The sequence below is a fragment of the Staurois parvus genome, unplaced genomic scaffold, assembly GCF_062004578.1.
Source record: "Staurois parvus isolate SC_StPar_1 unplaced genomic scaffold, SC_StPar_1.0 ptg000387l, whole genome shotgun sequence".
NCBI classification, from domain to species: domain Eukaryota; kingdom Metazoa; phylum Chordata; class Amphibia; order Anura; family Ranidae; genus Staurois; species Staurois parvus.
In genome coordinates this window covers 5,851,483-5,872,126 of record NW_028318183.1, presented here as the reverse complement: position 1 = coordinate 5,872,126, position 20,644 = coordinate 5,851,483, and the positions used below count along the sequence as shown (strand labels likewise).

Below are 20,644 nucleotides of genomic sequence, written 5' to 3'. Positions count from 1 at the left end.
TCATCCAGTCATGTGCAAACAAAAATGCATTTTTTAAAATTTTCCTTGCATGTGTATGGGAATTATTTGTAAAGTGAAGCTTTACCTCTTTTACTAAGCTCTGGAGCAAATGCACTTGCAGGGTACTACTGCACTTGCAAAGTGCACAGTCTATTTGCCTTTAGTAAATCTGCCCCAGTGCTGTTCTAATTGGCAATGTTGAAGTGTCTCTACCACCTAGGTAAAGTGCCTAGTACAGGCCCACATTGATTTGTAGATGCAATGACAGTGGACAGGTTTGTCACCAGAGAAAGAAGTCATAAGGGTGCTGTAACAATAAGCAGTCAGGGAGATGACTACTCCAGGACTATATGGCCTATAACAATCCTTTGGAATCACTTCTGTTCCTTATCTATAATTCTGCTTTAAAGCCCAAGTTTAGTCAAAAAAGATTTTTAAAAAGATTGGCACAAGGGACATTACTGACAGTGTGATGTATCCCTTTCTACTGATGGCTGCAGAATTAATTAAAATCATCCATCTTCCAATTCCCAACACCCACCATATTATACTGGTACTATGGGGTTTAATAGAGCTGAGGGACTTGTCATATACACTCATCAAGTGTGCCAACTATGTCCAATGTGCACCCTTTCTGCCTACCTCTTCCATTCATAGAAGCTGTATTAAGGCTTCCAAGAAACATGCTCTATGAATGGATGATTGGTGGATGAATGAAATTGTTTTTGCCAGAAAATACATTTCTGTGCCTTTATAAAAGAGGCAAATTACAAAATATAATATGTACTTTTAATGAGTTATAAAGTATCTTTGTTACCAGAAGAGAACAAACTTTGTTTATCATAATGATACTGAAAACCTGGATCTGCTTTATCATGCTTAAGATGACTGAATCACACTGCTTTAACATATTTGTAACATTCTGGTGACAATAATTCTCATTGACTAAACTGTGGCTATTCTGGGGTCAGTAGACAGCAGCTTTCAGTTCTGCATCTTATGACAGCCCGGTCACTGTGCCAGCAAGTCAGCCTATCTCTGCTTTGGTTGCTTTTGTGAGCTAAACTAGCTGGTTATATCCTCTGGAGTGCATACTTCATATAATCCTATGAAGAAATCACTAGGAGGACAATGGCGCTGGATTCTCCACAGGAAAAAGGTTTGGGATCTCTCTGCTGAGGTTTTGAACAGCAGCATAGTGCTGGTTAAGGATCACACCCTGACTTATTTCACCTAACATTTAAAATAAAGCTTCTGGTTTGAGTTCCACTTTAAGTGTCTCTAAAGTACTGTTTGAGTTTTATTTCTGATAATTGATGTCTGAAGGAATTATTGTTATTATTATTACTATTATTTTTTTTTGTAGCAAATTCCAGATGTGTCTCCAACAGGAAGATACACTACATTGGTGCCCTTAATCTTCATTCTTACTGTGGCTGGTATCAAGGAAATTATAGAAGACTATGTAAGTTGTGTCAAATTTTCTTGCCTTTCTTCCATAATTCTCACAATTCAAATTAGAAAAAATGCATTCAGTGGAGACCTTGAAAAGTTTGAGATGCCTCTGTAAACGTTTCTTAGAACTTTTTGAAAAGCATGAAAGTGCTATAAATGGGTTGAAAATAAATCTAAACTGGATGGTTCTTTATATTTTTGGTGGACTTTAAAAAAGTGCAGTTGATCCAGAGCTTAGTAATTGAGGTAAAGCTTAATTTTGCAAAGAATACCCAATCATGTGCAAGGAAAATTAAAAAAAACCAGCATTTTCAGCAGAGCCTCTGCTAATTTACTAAGCTATGGAACAATTGCATTTGCAGAGTGCAACTCTACTTTGAAAAGTGTAGATTCTTTAGTAAATCAACCCTCCAGTGCTCCTATTGGTGTCTCTTGTACGAATAGTGCCTGATTTATTTTGTCCATACTTCTACTGGTTGGTGATAGATTACACAAAGTTATAGTATTAGTTGTCACGGTCTTGAGACATTATTAGGTGTGACAGTTGGTAACATGATATATTGTATATAGAGAATTCTGAACAGTGATGGTCACTATCAGATAGATTAGATACACTGACATTAATCAGTGCAATAGCTGATATGACAGATTATATACAGTACAGTGAGGTTAGTAAGTACAATAGTCAGTGGGATACAGAGGAAACATCACTGGGGTTTATTTACTAAAGCTGGAGAGTGTAAAATCTTGTGCAACTCTGCACAGAAACCAATCAGCTTCCAGGTTCTATTGCCAAAGCTTAATTGAACAAGCTAAAGTTAGAAGTTGATTGGCTACTATGTACAGCTGCACCAGATTCTGTGTGCACCAGTTTTAATAAATCTCCCCCACTTTGTGTTTGCTGGAGTTGGGATCCGCATGGGGAAAGAGCCAACAGTGTGTGCTGGGGATAGGATATGATACAGGAAAGTATAGGTTGGGTTGAAAGGATAAAATAGGATAGGTTAGAAAGAATATGGTAAGATATGGATGGGAAGGGTAGGATACCGTACGGAGGATAGGATAGGATGATTGCAAGTGAATAAATGACTTTAACTTGTATTATACAATCCTTTTTTGTGACTTCTATAGATTTATGTTGATCCACTGTTTCTGATTGAGCGTAGAACAATAGAAGATATCCTTTAAATGTTAATTGCCTCTAATCACATGATGTGTGCTTAAGTTAGATGTTGGGAATTGCACTATGACATTGAACCTTCTGTTCTAATTGTCAAATAATAATAAAGCACTGTTCCAAAAAAAGCAGCTGTTAGTTTTGTGTTGCACTCTTCTTTGGTGGTTACATGATCATGATCACTGTTCCTGAGTAAAGAGGAACATGGCTGCAAAGTGTGGGCACCGGCATGAGGTAACTGACCATGCTAACAAGGATCTCCTTCCATGCATAGTGAGGTCAGTATGAATCAGGAAGGGGGACTGGCAAGATCACCCAGTGTTTTCTACCTTAAAAAGCGCATGCACAAGATTTATTATTGACACCGAAAATTACTAAACAGATATGATAATATGGCTTTCCTTACACCTTTTGAAGGCAATGTTTCCGCTTTTATGGAACAGGGATCAACTGTACCCTTTATGGCTAGCTTTACAGTAGAATAAAATAAGAATATTAAGTAATAAGTGATACCTTTTTTTAGGTTTCTGTTATTGCTAAACTCCGAGCAGGTATCAGAAACATCACATAATGCAAATATTCATTAAAACTCAATAAAATGGACCTGAACTGTGCCTTGTTCTGCAGTGTCTCTATATGGAGGCAGTCATCTTGGTAGAGGAGCAGGACTTTGTTTCTCCAATGTAGGTTGACTGCTCTTGTATGTAGTGGGTGTACCTGTTGGGTCCCACCCACAGCTCTGGTCTCTGCATAGGCTATGTACAGCACAGTGATGATGTCACTGCTACGTTTACATGGCAATATATAGGTTTTCAAATTAATTTGGTGTGCACAAAGTGAATTTATATGCTTTGTGGCCCTTGAGGAATATATTTAAATTAATTTTTGTTGTGCCTAGTATTCTGTTTTAAAACAAGAGCTTTCAAATAGAAATGACTTGATAATATGCAAAGTTACTGACAATTTGTGTTGCTACGCAAAATGAAATATTTTTTGACCTCCCAGAATGGCTTTCAACAATCATAGTGAGTCCATCTTCAGTAAATTAGTTAATTGTGTTTAAATGGGTCCTAATTTGTCATGCTGGCACCTGAGGATGTTGTTGTTTAGTGGGAATTAGTGGTATTTATGGTAAGAAGACAATATTGCCACAGCTGCAGGTACAGTAATCTGTTAATTAGATTTATGATTTGCCAAAAGCTTTTGCACATGATGCTCTTGTGTGTCTCAATAGGAAGCAGCACTTAACAGGATTAATTTGTAGATCATTTTACCTCCATCACTCATTATGCTGGAAATTATAACCTTTTCCTTCATGCACGTCCCATGGCTGCCAATGGGGCTTTGTTTCAAAATGATACACAGACAAAAAATCCACTATTGGCAGGTATTATTGAACCTGGTCCCCATAGCTAGCAGTGTCTAATGGAAACTGGTACTGAAGAAGTATGTAAGATGCAACATGATCTCTGGAAATACGAGATACCTGGCTAATATGCCGATCCAGTTTAAAAAAAATGAAGTCACAAAGTAACGACTAAAGTGATTCTAAAGCATAAACATTTTTTACCTTAATGCATTCCTTACATTAAGGTAAAAAATGTTAGGTAGCAGTATTGCCCCCTCACCCCCCTTATACTTACTTTATTGTCCTCACTCAATCGAGAGGTGTGCTCATTTGTAACGACTCTCCCCACTCTCACAGGCTTTGCTGGGGCAGTGGAAGCCATTGGCTCCTGCTGTTGCCAGTCAAATCCTGTGATGAGGGAGCTGTACCTAGCCATGCTATCTGTGTCTATGGACCCAGGTACAGCCGCTCAGGATCAAGCCCGCAAGTGTCTTATGATAGAAAGCAGCTTCCTATCATCATAGAACACCATAGAATATAGAACACCAAGAAAAGCAGGAGTCAGGAGTGCTGGTGGGGGACCTGAAAAAAGGAGGTTTGGGGCCACTCCACTGCACAGAGCAGGTCATTTTAAAAAATTCACGTTATTTAAAAAAATTCTTTACAATCACTTTAAAATTAAACGGTCAGACTTGTCTCATAGTTTGAAAACAACTGCTGTAAGCAACAAAGGGAATGAGATTGCTGAATTGCTGAAAGGAGGCAAGGACCCCTCTGTGTAAGGCTGGCTATAAACTAGTAAAAATGTATTCAAAGTTTTTCATTTTAAAAACATTTGTTTGATTTTCTAATCAGTAATGGGTTCAAATTGACAATTGTTTTCAAAGTGACAAAAAAATTTGAAGAAGCAGGACAGAATTTATTTCTCAAATTAATTCATTTCTAACACTGTATGTGTTTTTTTTTGGGGGGGGGAATTTACATTCATTGCAAAATTGAATGCTAAAAGCAAACACAATTTTGAAGTACTGTTGAATGACATTCCTCCAGTCATCGAACGTAAAAAGAATTTTTGTACAAATGTGCATACGCACATTTGTACGATCGTTCATTAGAAAATCTGTGAGTGTATAGTCAGCTTAACTGAGAGGGAGATTTTAGTTTTCTGGTAAATTCTACTTTCTGAAAAGACCTTTGAATTAAAGCAATATTAAACTTAAAACCAAAAATGTAATATATTACAGCTTACCGAACAAATTGAAGCCAGGCTCCAGATAATATCTTATAAGCAGTTACAGCAAACAGTTTTTTTCCTTCTGGAGTACAGGTTTTACATTAATTAAAAGCTGTGTTATATGGTTTGTCTCAACTCTCTAACTGCTATATCTGCAGGAAAGCTTGTTCTTTTGAAAAACATCAGACTTAATAGCCAAATCACAGGTGAAAATAAAAGAAAGAAAGCCTAAAAAAGAAAAGTAATTCAGCGGTCACATCTAAGAATTAGTAACCTGCAATGTAATGTTTGATTCTGGTCAAAAGTTGTCATTTTATTTAGTTTCCATGAGAGAAGGAGACTAGGTCTATATGGAACAAGTCTGATTATCTTTCAATTGTATTCTTTGCACGCTTTACCTGAGCAGACTGCATAGCACCCAGATTAAATCCTCTGCTGTGTAAATGAGCCCCATTGCTGAGCAGACAGAATGTTTATTCTCTTATTTCCAATGCAAGCACTGAGGAAAGCTCAGCATGGTGTGTCCTTGTCCTTCTTAATATCATGCAAAACAGAAGCATCCTGCAGTCTAATTTCTGAGAATAAAATACACCCAAAGAATCTGAATTAATTCTCTGCACACTGCTACACCATCTTGCATATTACTAGCAACTTTTGCATAAAACAGGAATTCTTGATTTTGCATATATTGCAATACACATTCAAGCTGGCCAACTGCTGATAGACAGCACAACTAGTTTGGCGACCTGAGTTTACTTTTATGCAGTTAAAGTGATTGTAAAGCTTTAGATTTTTTCTAATTAAAGTAAATATTATGTCCTGGTTTTGACTGGTACCCGCTCCCACTTCTGACTCAGTTCGCCGCATCGAACTGAGCCGGAAATTCGGCCCCCTCCTTCCCCACGCAGCTCTCTGAGTCATTTCACAATTCTCATAGGACTGCGGCCCATTTGCAAAGCACAGCATCATTCACGCATGTGCAGTAGGAAACTGGCTTTGAAGCCGCAATGCTCCACTGCCAGGTTTCCCTAGTAATGATGAGCACCCGACAGTCGATTGAAGAATCGGATCGGGTGAGGACACCACTGGAACCCTGGACAGGTAAGTGCCCTAATATTACAAGTCAGTAGCTACAGTATTTGTAGCCGCTGACTTTTAATTTTTGGGAGGGGGGGGGGTGCAGCTCCTCTTTAAGAATAGAATAAGACTCCTCATTCAGACTTGAATAGAATTTTTTTTTTAAATCAGAGTATAGTGTAACTTTAAGCAGATGTTAATACAGCACACCCAGTTGGCCCCAATTGCTGCCGCTTTCTTCTCTTTAAGGAAGCGACGTAAAGCTGAACTATGGGCACAAAAACTTGTATTTAAACATATTCCTCAGTAGCTACAAAAGTCCACCCGATACAGCCTACCTGCAAAAAAACTACAGGAAAGGGTGGAGAAAAGACCAGTCACCCTGCACAAGGAGAGAGAGCAGCAGTGACCGGGCTTTATTGTGGGGATCTCCTGCACAGAGGCAGAGTTTCACATCTGGAAGAAATACACCAAGCACCCCAAGATTCCAGTAAGGATACACATGACTCGTGTATTTAGAGTGTATTTTCTTAACATGGAGTTCAGCTGTAAGAGATTGCACTGAAAATCTGTTGTGTGAAAGTAACCATAATCATGCAGATTATCTAAGTAGAATGCTCCTGTTCTACCTGCTGAAAACTGTCACAAATATCAACCTCTTCTGATTTCCCATTTCATGCGTTTCAAGCACTGAAACCATGTGAGGGATAGGGAATACATGTATTTGTCGCCTAAACCGGCTTGTGTGTACAACATTTGAAGGGCTGTTTCTACCTGAACAAAACAGAAAGCCCTCCCCCATCTAGGGTACTCATGTCAGATTGGGTCTTAGTTTATGGCGGATAAAGCCATTATTTTATCCAAGAAAAGGTTACCTGAGCTATAGGAGAAGACCAGTCTACACATAACAGTATATTTAACCAAGTGAGGGCTATCATACACATTCATTACAACTGGGTGTTTTTACAAGTTTGTAAACGTTTGATTTATAGAAACAAGCAAACATGTTATACTTACCAGCTCTTTGTAGTGGTTTTGCACAGAGCAGCCCCCATCCTCCTTTTCTGGGGTCCCCAACCAGCGCTTTTGACTCCTTCCCTTGCTGAGTGCCCCCATAACAAGCAACTTGCTATGGGGGCTTTCCTTCAGGCTCACTCCCGATCCCCATTCTGTGTGTCCAAAGACCCCCGCCCCTTCCTTGCTGGCTGTGATTGACATCACCAGGAGCCAATGGTTCCCACTGCTGTGTCTGAGCAAATGAGGAGGGAGAGAGCCAAGACAGCATCTGCTCTAGTGAACATCACTGGATCGAGATCAGGCTCAGGTATGTATAATATGGGCTGGTGGAGAAGGTGCATACTGAAGGTTTTTTACCTTAATGCAGAGAATGAATTAAAGCAGAACTCCAGGCAAAAACTTCCTTACATGTCCTTGTTGCTGATTTCCTGCTTTCACTGAATATGTCATCCATCTTTTGGTTCATTCAGTAGTTGCTGTGAAATAGCCTATTCATTTTCAAATCAAACTGCTAATTCTCTTTGGTTTCCTGTTTGTAAGACCAGAGGTTGCTATGCCTCCTTCCCCAGCCACTGGTCTTGGCACATACCTTCTGTAGTTCTTTCTTCAGGAAGCAGTGATGTAATTCAGCCCTCCTTGTTTTGGTGACACATTCAACATGTACATGCCTAGTGTACCCACCTACACTCACTACAATTCCCTGTTGTTGATGGGAACTGTAGTTTCCTTTTACCGCAGAGAGAGAGAGGAGAGGATCTAATATAATCCTTGCTGTAACACCTCCTCCTTGGCAGAGCAGATCCTTTTTTTTTCTGCATTACAGAGATGAGGTCATGAAAAGTCAATCAGACTTTTCTCCTAAAAGGTAATGATTTTCAAAATGTTATTAACTGTTTAGTGTTTTGTGTAGGGGGTGTACGAATGGTTGATTTCTTTTTTTTGCCTATCCCGGGGTTTTTCTTTAAGGTTAAAAAACTTTCAGCCTATAGAACCACATTAAGTTTTGGGTAATCAACCCCTGCCTTGACACATTGGAATTGTATGTCCTATGTGACTATAAAAATGCTATGGTATGTTCCTGACACTCATTTTAACTGAGGAAGCCATTCATTGGGGAACTGGAGAAAGTACAGAGAAGGGCAACCAAACTGATAAGAGGCATGGAGGAGATCAGCTATGAGGAAAGATTAGAGGAACTGCATTTATTCTCTGAGAAGAGGAGATTAAGGGGCGATACGATCAACATGTATAAATACATCAGTGGTTCATATAGTGAACTCGGTGTAGAGTTATTCACCCTGAGGTCATCACAGTGGACAAGGGGGCACTCTTTACGTCTGGAGGAAAATAAATGTAATCTCCAAACATGGAAAGGTTTCTTCCCAGTGAGAGCTGTGAAAATGTGGAATAGACTCCCTCAAGAGTTGGTTCTGGCCAGCTCAGTGGATTGCTTTAAAAAAGGCCTGGATTCTTTTTTAGATACACAGAATATAACTGCATACTAACATTTATAGGTTATGTTGATCCAGGGAATATCCGATTGCCTCTTGGGGGATCAGGAAGGAATTTTTTTCCCCTGCAGGAGCAAATTAGATCATGCTTTGCTGGTTTTTTTGCCCTCCTCTAGATCAACTCTGGGTATAGGATTATAACTTTTTTTTTTTAATGGTTGAACCGGATGAGACTTTTGTCTTTTTTCACCCAGACTAACTATGTAACTAAATGAGTAGTGAAACCTTTTCAACATTGCTAAACAAGTACAGTTAAATATTATTAACTACTTCTGGCTGTCACACATATTTTTTAATCCATGATGTAAATTTAATTATACTGTATATACAATATTTTGCTCTCTGACTACTGATATGTTCTCTTTCTGCAGAAAAGACATAAGGCAGACAATACTGTTAATAAAAAGAAAACAATAGGTGAGTTTCTTCTTTTGTTGTAACCCTTATTATTCTGGCTTTTTTATCACCTCAACTACTTAAAGCGGAGCTCCAGTCTAAACGTAAAAAATAAAAGTAAAGTAAATAAAAGTTTTTGTAGCTGCTGACTTTTAAAAAACAGACACTCCCTATGGCTCGATCCAGTGGTGTTGTCACTGCAGCTGGTTTAACTGGCCATGCTCCCTCCCCGGCGCCGGCATCTTATGTGTGGGCACCCGACTGTGACAGCTTGCAGCTTCAAAGGCGGGTGCCCACTGCACATGCTTTAATAGCGCTGCACCTTTTGAATGGTCCTGTAGTTTTCTGGGGCCTGTCAGGTGTCCCAGAAGACAAAGGGGATGAAGGGGGGGAGGACAACTTCTGCTTACAATCGCCTATGCGGTGGCAGCGGACGTAGAAGCGGAAACCTGTCAAAATTGGGTACCCACTCCCCCAAGGTGTCAATCTTTAAAGGGGAGCAGGGTGCAAGGCCTTAAAGTGGAATTTCCCCTTTTGGGTGAAGCTCCGCTTTAAATGAAATGTAGCTGTGTGCTGCCTGTTTGCAGTCTCTTTACAGGATATTTAGGTTATAGGTGGACATTGATGGGCTGAATTAACCTCTGGATCCTTATATTTTTTGGAGATGGCAGCAGTGAGATCTCCACACTGGTGTTCCATGCCATAAGGGTTTTTGTCCTCATCAACAAAGAAGGAAGATCCATTGTTGAATGTCCTATTTGCTGTGTATTCTTCATATTCTCTGTTAATTCAAATCCATTACTTGTATTTGGCTTAGTGTTTTGTGCTTGATTAGGGCCAGCTGTCAACAGCCTTTTGTTTCTGCTTCTTTCCACATAAAAGTCAATGGTGAATACAAGAAAGATGACACAGCTTAGAAAGATGTGAAATGCAGGTCAGAAGAACATCCTCTACAGGGTAAATGCCCCTGTCAGTGTACTCTGGTCTCAAACTGACCTCAACGTTGAATGAACTAGAAAGCAAGCTGCATTTGAACATTGAGACAAGCCCAAAGCCTGTCAACACTGGCCCTTACTTTACTGTTTCCTTGTAGCCCTTCCACTTTCATAAAGCTTTATAGGTTGCCATGGGTTACCTGCAGGCATAAGAGCCTTTGTGTTTACACAAATAGTTTAAGATGAAGAAATTATCTGTTGTCCAAATTGAGGTAATGCATAGTGCAGCTCACAGCAGCCTTATGAGAGCTGTGCAGAAGATGAGTAAGTATTAAGACCTTTATTTTATTTGTCATATATAGGAATTGTTGTGTGTTGCCTCACAGCCAATTGGGTGTGCTTGAAGCCTTTGGCAGGTAAAAGGCTCTCATATATGTACATATATATGTAATATATAAAGTTCCTTTAAAAAATGTATATTGCTAATGTATTTATATTTCATCTGTTTATTTAGTAGCGTGCCTGGAGTTCAGTTTAAAGACTGTTTGTCCAGAGTCTAATGAAGACACCCTGTTAGAACTTTTTAAATATCATTTAAATTTTGAGACCTCAGTGATTCTGCCATAAGAAAGAAGTGGGAGGTTTTTCAGCTTAAAGTGAATGGCCCACTGAGCTTGCCATTGAGATTCATAGCATGATGCAAAACATTGTGAAGAGTTATCTCAGCATGTATTTGGCCAACATACACATTTATAACAAATGTTAGAAAAAGTGCAAAGCTTCTAAGTGAATTAAAAGTGGCACACAAAGTTTACATTAGACTTAATGATTTCAAACATTTCCATAAATATGGTGTAGCTGACATTATTTAATACATTAATGGCATTTACTTAATACTAATTTCAAAGCATGCTAATGATGAAAAAGAGGCTTAAACAAAAGATGATACTATTGAAATCACTCAGCTCAGCCAGTTAAAGGGAACTTACAGTATTTTCAATCAAATTAAAGGGTAAGTTTACCTAACCGATGTTTGAGTTTTTAATCGACAACAAAAATAGAGAACTGAGAACTGACAGTTATATCTCTGGGGTTTCTGTTGGATTTTTTAGCTTGTTTTATGGAGAAAGCCACAATAGGCATGGAAACGCCATATACTCCAAGGTAAAGGGTGAGGTATTCTTCACACGGGTGTTTAGCCACATACACCCAATTCCAGTGGCAAAAATCAGCAAATTCGTGTTGCTGAAATGTCAAATGCATGCAAATAGCGGCGGCCATTCAGTCTGTACAAAGTAATGACAGGCTGATAGCAACTGTTGCTGTTCACATGTAGCTGCACACCAAGCTGTTACCAGCTGTTAGTTTTCTTGTTGGAATGATACATATTTTATGTAAATATAATCCACAGCTTCAAAAGGTAACCAACCATAGACATATCAATACTGAAACAATCTCTTTCTGGCTTATCTGAAACGTACAAGCCAAACATTGCTTGATTCTACCAAAAACCACAAAAAATAGTATGCCTGAAGCCTATACTGTCCCTAGCTGCATATTCTGGTTTAGGAGCTTAACAGGGCTTCAGCCATTCCAAAAGCCTGCAATAAATGGTAACACATAACCGATATATCTAAGAAGACAACAATTTTAATTATCTTGCTGTTAGTGGGACTGATAAGCCAACCAGTTTTTGTGGCAATTCTAGCCCTCATCAATAGCCTCCAAGCTGGGCCAATCTGCCAGCCTCTTTACTGCTATCCCAGTCAGCCTGTGGACATGATGCACTTACAAGGAAAAAATAAAGTATACCAAGAAATGTGAAAATCAGAAGACAAATGGAAAGGCGTATGTGTGTGTGTATATGTATATATACAGTACATACAGTCAAGTCCATAAATATTGGGACATTGACACAATTCTAACATTTTTGACTCTATATACCACCACAATGGATTTGAAATTAAACGAACAAGATGTGCTTAACTGCAGACTGTCAGCTTTAATTTGAGGGTAATTACATCCAAATCAGGTGAACGGTGTAGGAATTACAACAGTTTGCATATGTGCCTTCCACTTGTTAAGGGACCAAAAGTAATGGGACAGAATAATAATCATAAATCAAACTTTCACTTTTTAATACTTGGTTGCAAATCCTTTGCAGTCAATTACAGCCTGAAATCTGGAACTCATAGACATCACCAGACGTTGGCTTTCATCCCTGGTGATGCTCTGCCAGGCCTCTACTGCAACTGTCTTCAGTTCCTGCTTGTTCTTGGGGCATTTTCCCTTCAGTTTTGTCTTTAGCAAGTGAAATGCATGCTCAATCGGATTCAGGTCAGGTGATTGACTTGGCCATTGCATAACATTCCACTTCTTTCCCTTAAAAAACTCTTTGGTTGCTTTTGCAGTATGCTTTGGGTCATTGTCCATCTGCACTGTGAAGCGGCGTCCAATGCGTTCTGAAGCATTTGGCTTAATATGAGCAGATAATATTGCCCGAAACACTTCAGAATTCATCCTGCTGCTTTTGTCAGCAGTCACATCATCAATAAATACAAGAGAACCAGTTCCATTGGCAGCCATACATGCCCACACCATGACACTACCACCACCATGCTTCACTGATGAGGTGTATGCTTAGGATCATGAGCAGTTCCTTTCCTTCTCCATACTCTTCTCTTCCCATCACTCTGGTACAAGTTGATCTTTGTCTCATCTGTCCATAGGATGTTGTTCCAGAACTGTGAAGGCTTTTTTAGATGTTGTTTGTCAAACTCTAATCTGGCCTTCCTGTTTTTGAGGCTCACCAATGGTTTACATCTTGTGGTGAACCCTTTGTATTCACTCTGGTGAAGTCTTCTCTTGATTGTTGACTTTGACACACATACACCTACCTCCTGGAGAGTGTGCTTGATCTGGCCAACTGTTGTGAAGGGTGTTTTCTTCACCAGGGAAAGAATTCTTCTGTTATCCACCACAGTTGTTTTCCGTGGTCTTCCGGGTCTTTTGGTGTTGCTGAGCTCACCGGTGCGTTCCTTCTTTTTAAAAATGTTCCAAACAGTTGTTTTGGCCACGCCTAATGTTTTTGCTATCTCACTGATGGGTTTGTTTTTTCAGCCTAATGATGGCTTGCTCCACTGATAGTGACAACTCTTTGGATCTCATCTTGAGAGTTGACAGCAACAGATTCCAAATGCAAATAGCACACTTGAAATGAACTCTGGACCTTTTATCTGCTCATTGTAATTGGGATAATGAGGGAATAACACACACCTGGCCATGGAACAGCTGAGAAGCCAATTGTCCCATTACTTCTGGTTCCTTAACCTCCTTGGCGGTATGATTATTTCCGATTTTTTGTGCTGAAAGCGGTACCATTTTTTTGCATGGAAATATGTAGTTTTTTATTGTAGGCTGTAATTTTTAGGAATAACTCACTGAAATCTGTCCGAACAAGAGTCTAGTAAACATTCCGGATATGATAAAACTTGAAACACGAAATCATAAATTATAATTTAATAGATAATCATAAAAAATAATAATATAATAATAATATATTTAATTCAATAATATAATCAAACCAAAAACACTGAAATTTGAAATACAGAGGCAAATTCGCACATCGCTGAGCAAAGTCGCAAAATCGTTTTCAGTGTCTGATGACGAATTTCCCCCACGAATCATTATCACTCAATTCTGCAAGTGGTTCTGATTTACTATCGCAGTTCTCTAGCCGGTCTAAAACTGCTTTTGACATAAAGGGACGCTTTTTGGACGCCATGGACTTTTCTAAGTTTCCAGGCAGAAAGAACAGTCAAAATGCAGGCAGGGCACAGGACAAAGCAGTAGGGACAAAATATATGTGAAATGCATTGAAACAGCAATGTTTTACTATATAATAATCATTTTTTAAAAAATGACATATTTTTAAAAACATTTCAAATTTGCCGCCGTATGTCCCGACGTCACAGGGACCGGAACACGGAAGCCGGATGCCGGCATCGGCCGGAGGAGATGGCCGGGGACGCTGCAGGGGACACATCGCGGGAGTGAAGGTCAAGGTAAGTGCTGCAGGGACTCCCTGAGCAATGCCGCAGGGTAAGCCCGAGTGTAGCTCGGGGTTACCGCTCTTGGTACTGAAATTTTACCCCGAGCTACACTCGGGAATACCGCCAAGGAGGTTAACAAGTGGGAGGCACATATGCAAACTGTTGTAATTTTTACACCGTTCACCTGATTTGGATGTAAATACCCTCAAATTAAAGCTGACAGTCTGCAGTTAAATCACATCTTGTTCGTTTCACTTCAAATCCATTGTGGTGGTGTATAGAGCCAAAAATGTTAGAATTGTGTCGATGTCCCAATATTTACGGACCTGACTGTATATACAAGTAAAGGTTTTCTGACAAATCTGTTGGGTTGTACTCATTTATGCTGAGCACTGTATACATATGTGTGTATATATATATATATATATATATATATATCAACAGAATCAACATTTTTTTATGTGATACTATACTGCAAAATACTCCTGTTGATTTGGCCACTCCTAATGTTGCTGCTATCTATCTGATGGATTGGTTTTGTTTTTGAAGCCTTACAATGGCCTGTTTCACTTGCATGGACAGCTTCTTTGAGCCCATAATGTAGGTTCACAGCAATAGATTCCAAATGCAAATGCCACACTTAGAATCAACTCCAGACCTTTTACCTGCTTAATTGATGAAGAAATAATGAAGAAACAACCCACACCTGGCCATGAAACAGCTTTTGATTCAATTTTCCAATTACTTGTGGTCCCTTGAAAAAGGGGGGATGGCTACTCTTAAGAGCTGTAATTCCTAAAGCCTTCCTCCAATTTGGATGTACATACCCTCAAATTAAACCCGAGAGTGTGCACTTTCAGCCCATATCCATTATATAACTATAGCTTGAATATGTTTTGCAGCCTGAAATGAAGACATACACAGTTTTTGTTTTATCCAGCTGTATTTACTCAGTGCAACTTATAACATACAAGTGAAAGAATTAACATCCACATCAGATTTTTTTTTTTTTTAATTCAAAAACACTGAGTTAGAAAAAGGATCACCCCCCTCCTAAGAAGGTGTAGCTGATCACCTTCTCAATGGCACACAAAGACATTTGACTTTCAACTGTGATCAGCTGTGGTCATTTTGATTACCTTAGTATGAAAAGAGCTTTCCTGGAGCATTGCAGTCCCTGGTAGTGCAACTGAAGCAAACAATCAACTATGAGTGGCAAGGCACTGTCAAAAGATCTCTGGGATAAAGTTATGGATAGGCACAAGTCAGGAGATGGATACAAAAACATTTCAAAGGCTTTATCAGTGGCTAGAATCACAGTGAAGTCTCTTATTAAGAAATGGAAAGTATTTGGTAGAACACAGACCCTCCCTGGACCAGGACCTTGCTCCTAACTGGCACTTTTTGCTGGCTGATAGCTAATGAGTGGGAAATTTGAGTGGAGAGTGAAAAACAGTTTTACTTTGTATTTTTTATTTTCTTCTTTGGGTCTCGCTAAAAGCTTTTACTTTTTTAAATCACTTTTTCTGTCACTTTTTAAATAGCATTTTTTTTCCTTCCTTTCCTTGCCTTCCTTCAGTGTGCTGATTAAGGGGAAGGGTTAATTGGTTACAGGTGCTCCAGGTCCTATGTAACTTGCTGTAGAGCTCACTCTGAGCTTGCCTGTATTTTGCTTGCTGGACCTTTGACAAAGTGGACATTTCATAAGTAGAGTTAAAAAAATGAAGATCTGGAGGAGCATGTTGCAACACTGGGCGGAACCGACAATCTTGAAAGGGGTCTTCTGCTCCCTGAGCAGGTAGCTAATGGGATTGATATGGAGGGGGGAGGTGCTAATCAAAATTATCAGGTAGGACGATGGGTTACTGTAATGAAAGGGGGTGGTAGGGGCTCACAGAAAAGGAAGGCCAGACCTGGGTTTGTGCACCCAAACAGATTTGCCAAGTTGAGAGAAGATGCGGGAGTGGCAAGTTCAGGGATGGCAGCCTTGGATGTCACTGCTATCCCTAACAGTTGGGAGGGCAGACCATCTGAGAGGGGTGGTGAGGGTAGTGCAGGAAGGCCTAGACAGTTGGTGATAGTAGGGGATTTTATAATCAGAAGGACTGGTTTGCTGTCTCCTTGGTGCCAGGGTTCAGCATGTGGTGGACCGGGTTGATAAATTACTGGAAGGGGCTGGGCATGACCCAGCTGTCTTGGTCCATATTGGAACCAATGACAGAATACATGGAAGGTGGAGGCTCCTTAAGAAACAATTTAAAGAACTAGGCTGCAAGTTGAAGGTAGGGATCTCCAAGGTGATCTAAATGCATGGGTTAAGACCTGGTGTAAGAGGTAAGGATTTGGGTTTCTAGAGCCCCGGGGTGAATTTTCATTGGGGTGTGACCTATAAGCTAAAGATGGTTTGCACCTAAATGGAAGGGGGTCTGCTGTTCTGGGGGAGAGGTTTATGGGGAGGCTGGAGGAGTATTTAAACTAGGATCGAGGAGGGAGGTTTAATTAGATTATAATGGGGTAGACAGATCAGACAGGGGTCAGTTCTTATTGGTGGGTGGAATGGGGAAAGATTGGGGGAGGTCTATGGCTGATGATAAGAAGGTTCCGATGTTGCAAACAACCATTGGAATTGGTATCATTTGTATGAAAATAAAAAATATGCAAAATACATGTGCACAAGGTGTCAATGAATTAAAGTGTTTGTTCACCAATGCCAGATGTCTGCCAGGCAAAGTGAGTTGGAAGCTCTGGGGCATGAACAAAACCATGATTTAATTAGTATTGCTGAATCTTGGCTTCCTTCTTCACATGACTGGGCCATTAGTATTCCTGGCTATGTTCTCTTTCAGAGAGACAGGTTAAAAAGGAAAGGTGGTGGTGTTTGTCTCTATGTGAGAAGTGATTTCAGAGCGAGTGTGAAAGAGGACCTAGTTGATGGAGAGTGTGATGAGGCTGAAGCATTATGGGTGGAACTCTACATGAGGATGTGTACTACAAAGGTAATCTTTGGAGTTTGTTATAGGCCTCCCAGTGTTAATAAGGAGGTGGAGACTCAGCCTCTTGCACAGATTGAAAGGGCTGCAAGGGCTGAGACAGTGATAATAATGGCGGATTTTAACTTCCCGGAAACTGACTGGAGTTATGGTACTGCAGGAACAGTTAAAGGGCAAAAATGTATAAACCTACTACAGGACAATTTTAGGTAGAAGCCCCAAGTAGGAATGATGCTCTGCTGGACCTGGTAATTTCAAACTATGCAGAGCTTATTACGGATGTCCATATAAAAGAACATCTGGGTAGCAGTGACCATAACATGATTTCATTGATTGTTAGCTGTAAACAGCAAGCATATCTGGGAAAAATAAAAATACTCAATTTTAAGAGAGCTAATTTCCCAAGGCTGGGAGCTGCTCTCGTAGACTTAGACTGGGAGGGAATATTGGCATCGATGAACACAACACAGAAATGGGAGTTCTTCAAAAAGACTGTATGTGAACACATTGCAAAATATATTCCCACTTATACCCCCTTCCTGACAGGCCAATTTTCCGCTTTCAGCGCTGTTGCACTTTGAATGACAATTGTGCGGTCATGCAACATTGTACCCATATGAAATTTTTATCATTCTTTTCACAAAAATAGAGCTTTCTTTTGGTGGTATTTACTCGCCACTGGGTGTTTTATTTTCTGCGCTATAAGCAAAAAAAATAGCAAAAAATTTGAAAAAAAAAGGTTTTTCTTTGTTTCTATTATAAAATTTTGCAGACAGGTAATTTTTCTCCTTCACTGATGTGCAATGATGAGGCTGCACTGATAGGCAGCACTGATAGGCAGCACTAATGAGGTGGCACTGATGGGCACTGATAGGCGGCACTGATGAGCTGGCACTGATGATGGGCACTGATAGTCGGCACTAATGGGCACTGATATGTGGCACTGACTGACGGCACTGACTGGAGGCACTGATGGGTGGCACTGATGGGTGGCATTGCTGGGCTTCTCTTATGGGCACTGGTGGGTGGCACTGGTGGGCACTGCTGGGCACAGGTGGGTGGCACTGCTGGGCACTGATGAGCACAGGTGAGTGGCACTGCTGGGCACTTGTGGGCGGCACTGCTGGGCACTTCTGGGCAGCAGTGGTGGGTGGCACTGCTGGGCACCGATCATCAGGGCATTGATCATCAGTGCCCTGATCATCGGTGCTGATCCCTCCCCTGATAACTGCCGATTCTCGGCAGTACTTTCCTCACGCTGTGACAGCGTGAGAAGTCCAGCCGATAACCGGCAATTGCATTTCCCGGTGATCAGTGTGTCATTGGACACGGCTGATGATGTGGTAAAAAGCTGCTGTGATTGGCTTTTTACCACATCACGTGATCAGCTGTGTCCGTAGAACACAACGATCACAGAGATCGCCGGGTGCGGTCCCCCTGGGTCGCGCAGGAGAGCGCGTTCTGGGAGGACGTCATATGACGTCCTCCCAGAACTGGCCGGCCGCTGTGAAGCCGTCATTGGGCTCTCTGTGGTCGGCAAGCGGTTAAAAGGCTAAAAATCAAACCTATGTGGCTTACACCTATAAAGCTATAGATAATAAGAAAAGAGCTTTTATTAAATATAAAAATGAAGGCATGCTATCATCGTTTAAACATCACAAAGAATATAACAGAATATGCAAAAAGGAAATAAAGGCAATAAAATTTGAAAATGAACGCCAGATTGCAAAAGATAGCAGGACAAACCCCCAAAAATTCTTTAAATATATTAATAGTAAAAAGGTCCGGTTCGAGCATGTAGGCTCTTTACAAAATAATCTAGACTGGGTGACTGGGGACAAAGAGAAGGCAAATTTATTTATTACCTTCTTCAGCTCTGTGTATACAAAGGAGCATGGGGGAGCTCTTGTCCATAATGGGCATAGTATTAACACAGCTCCAGATGATCCACATTGGCTCACAATTGATTAGACAGAATAAAGGTGAATAAAGCACCTGGACTGGATGGCATACATCCACGGGTCCTTAAAGAATTGAGCTCTGTCATTTCAAAGCCATTGTTTCTAATTTTTCGGGACTCTTTAATGACTGGCATAGTACCGCTGGATTGGCGTAAGGCCAATGTGGTGCCAATATTTAAAAAGGGGTCAAAATGTTTACCAAGTAATTATAGATCTGTTAGTTTAACTTCTATAGTCGAGAAGATACTGGAAAGTTTAATAAAAGACCACATAAATGAGTTTTTGCTAGAAAAAAATATTTTAAGCAACAGCCAGCATGGATTCATGAAAGACAAAAGTTGTCAAACAAATCTGATTTCTTTTTATGAGGAGGTGAGCAAAACCTTTGACAGAGGGGTGGCGGTGGACGTGGTATTCTTGGATTTTGCAAAAGCCTTTCACACAGTTAACCACACACGGCTAATGTGTAAGGTAAAGTCTACAGGTTTGGAAAAATCTATATGTAAATGGATAGAAAACTGGCTAAAAGATCGTATTCAGAGAGTAGTAGTCAACACTCTCTGCACTGCCACTCCAGCACTCACTGGAGTTCTGGGTTGTGGAGGTGGCGGAAGCTACTGTCTCAGGCTCTCAGCCACATGGTGAGAGCATTCAGGCATCCAGGTGGACCCTGCCCTTAAAGTTGGGATCCATGCAAAGCCTTTACTGGCTCTGTGATGTCAACCAACAGCGGTCTTTAGCCCCCTGTTGACCAAATCTGAGTCACAGGGGTGCACAAATAAGTCCACTCCTGTGACCTAACATTATTCACTATGGGGAGAAATTAATAAAGCTGCTGCTCTAATTTTCTGATGTAAATCCCTTTTTAATATATTGTGTCAAATTCATAAAGAATCTGTGTCACTTTTGGTTCTGACAGCAATTCGTGCACCAAATTCAGGTACTTCTAAAATGCACCACTTTTACATTGTGTTGCATTGATTACACCAAATGTAAAAGCAGAGCTAATTAGGACCATCTCTGTTTTGGCGTACAGAGAGAAAAACTGGCTCAGACAGATGTTGCAAAAATGTCGAGTGCATTCTAAAAGTGGGGCAACATGAGCCAAATTCAAGTGCAAGTCCTAGACAGGTACATGAATTTTACAATGCATGAGAGATTCTTTTGTAAAATCTGTCTGCGCCAGTCTTTATGAATTCCAGTGTATCTGTGCACACCACCCCTTCAACTACACCATGTTGATAGCATAATTTACCTAGAACAGAATAGGGAGAGCCCCCATATGCTTCACAGGTGAGAGCTGGGCTTTTGTTCCAATTTCAGACTTTCTCAGCTATGTATACATAACTATTGTTACTAAAACGTTTCAGGCTGTAGGTTTTCTTTTTTCTCTGAAATATTAACAAGGGTTTACCATTCTAAATACAGAACTATACTTACTATGCAGCATTTGCTTTATTTGGAGCTCCTTTCATGACCATATTTATTTTA

At 40.3% G+C, this 20,644-nt stretch overlaps 1 protein-coding gene across 1 annotated transcript in view; it reads left to right on the top strand.

Annotated features, from left to right (window-relative positions):
• The window catches only part of ATP8A2 (ATPase phospholipid transporting 8A2), an 870,132-nt gene that overhangs the window by 163,468 nt on the left and 686,020 nt on the right, over positions 1–20,644 (top strand). The window contains exons 4-5 of the mRNA XM_089685820.1: positions 1,367–1,465; positions 9,191–9,236. Of these exons, the coding sequence (XP_089541946.1) occupies positions 1,367–1,465; positions 9,191–9,236 (145 nt within the window). The remainder of the gene's footprint in view (positions 1–1,366; positions 1,466–9,190; positions 9,237–20,644) is intronic.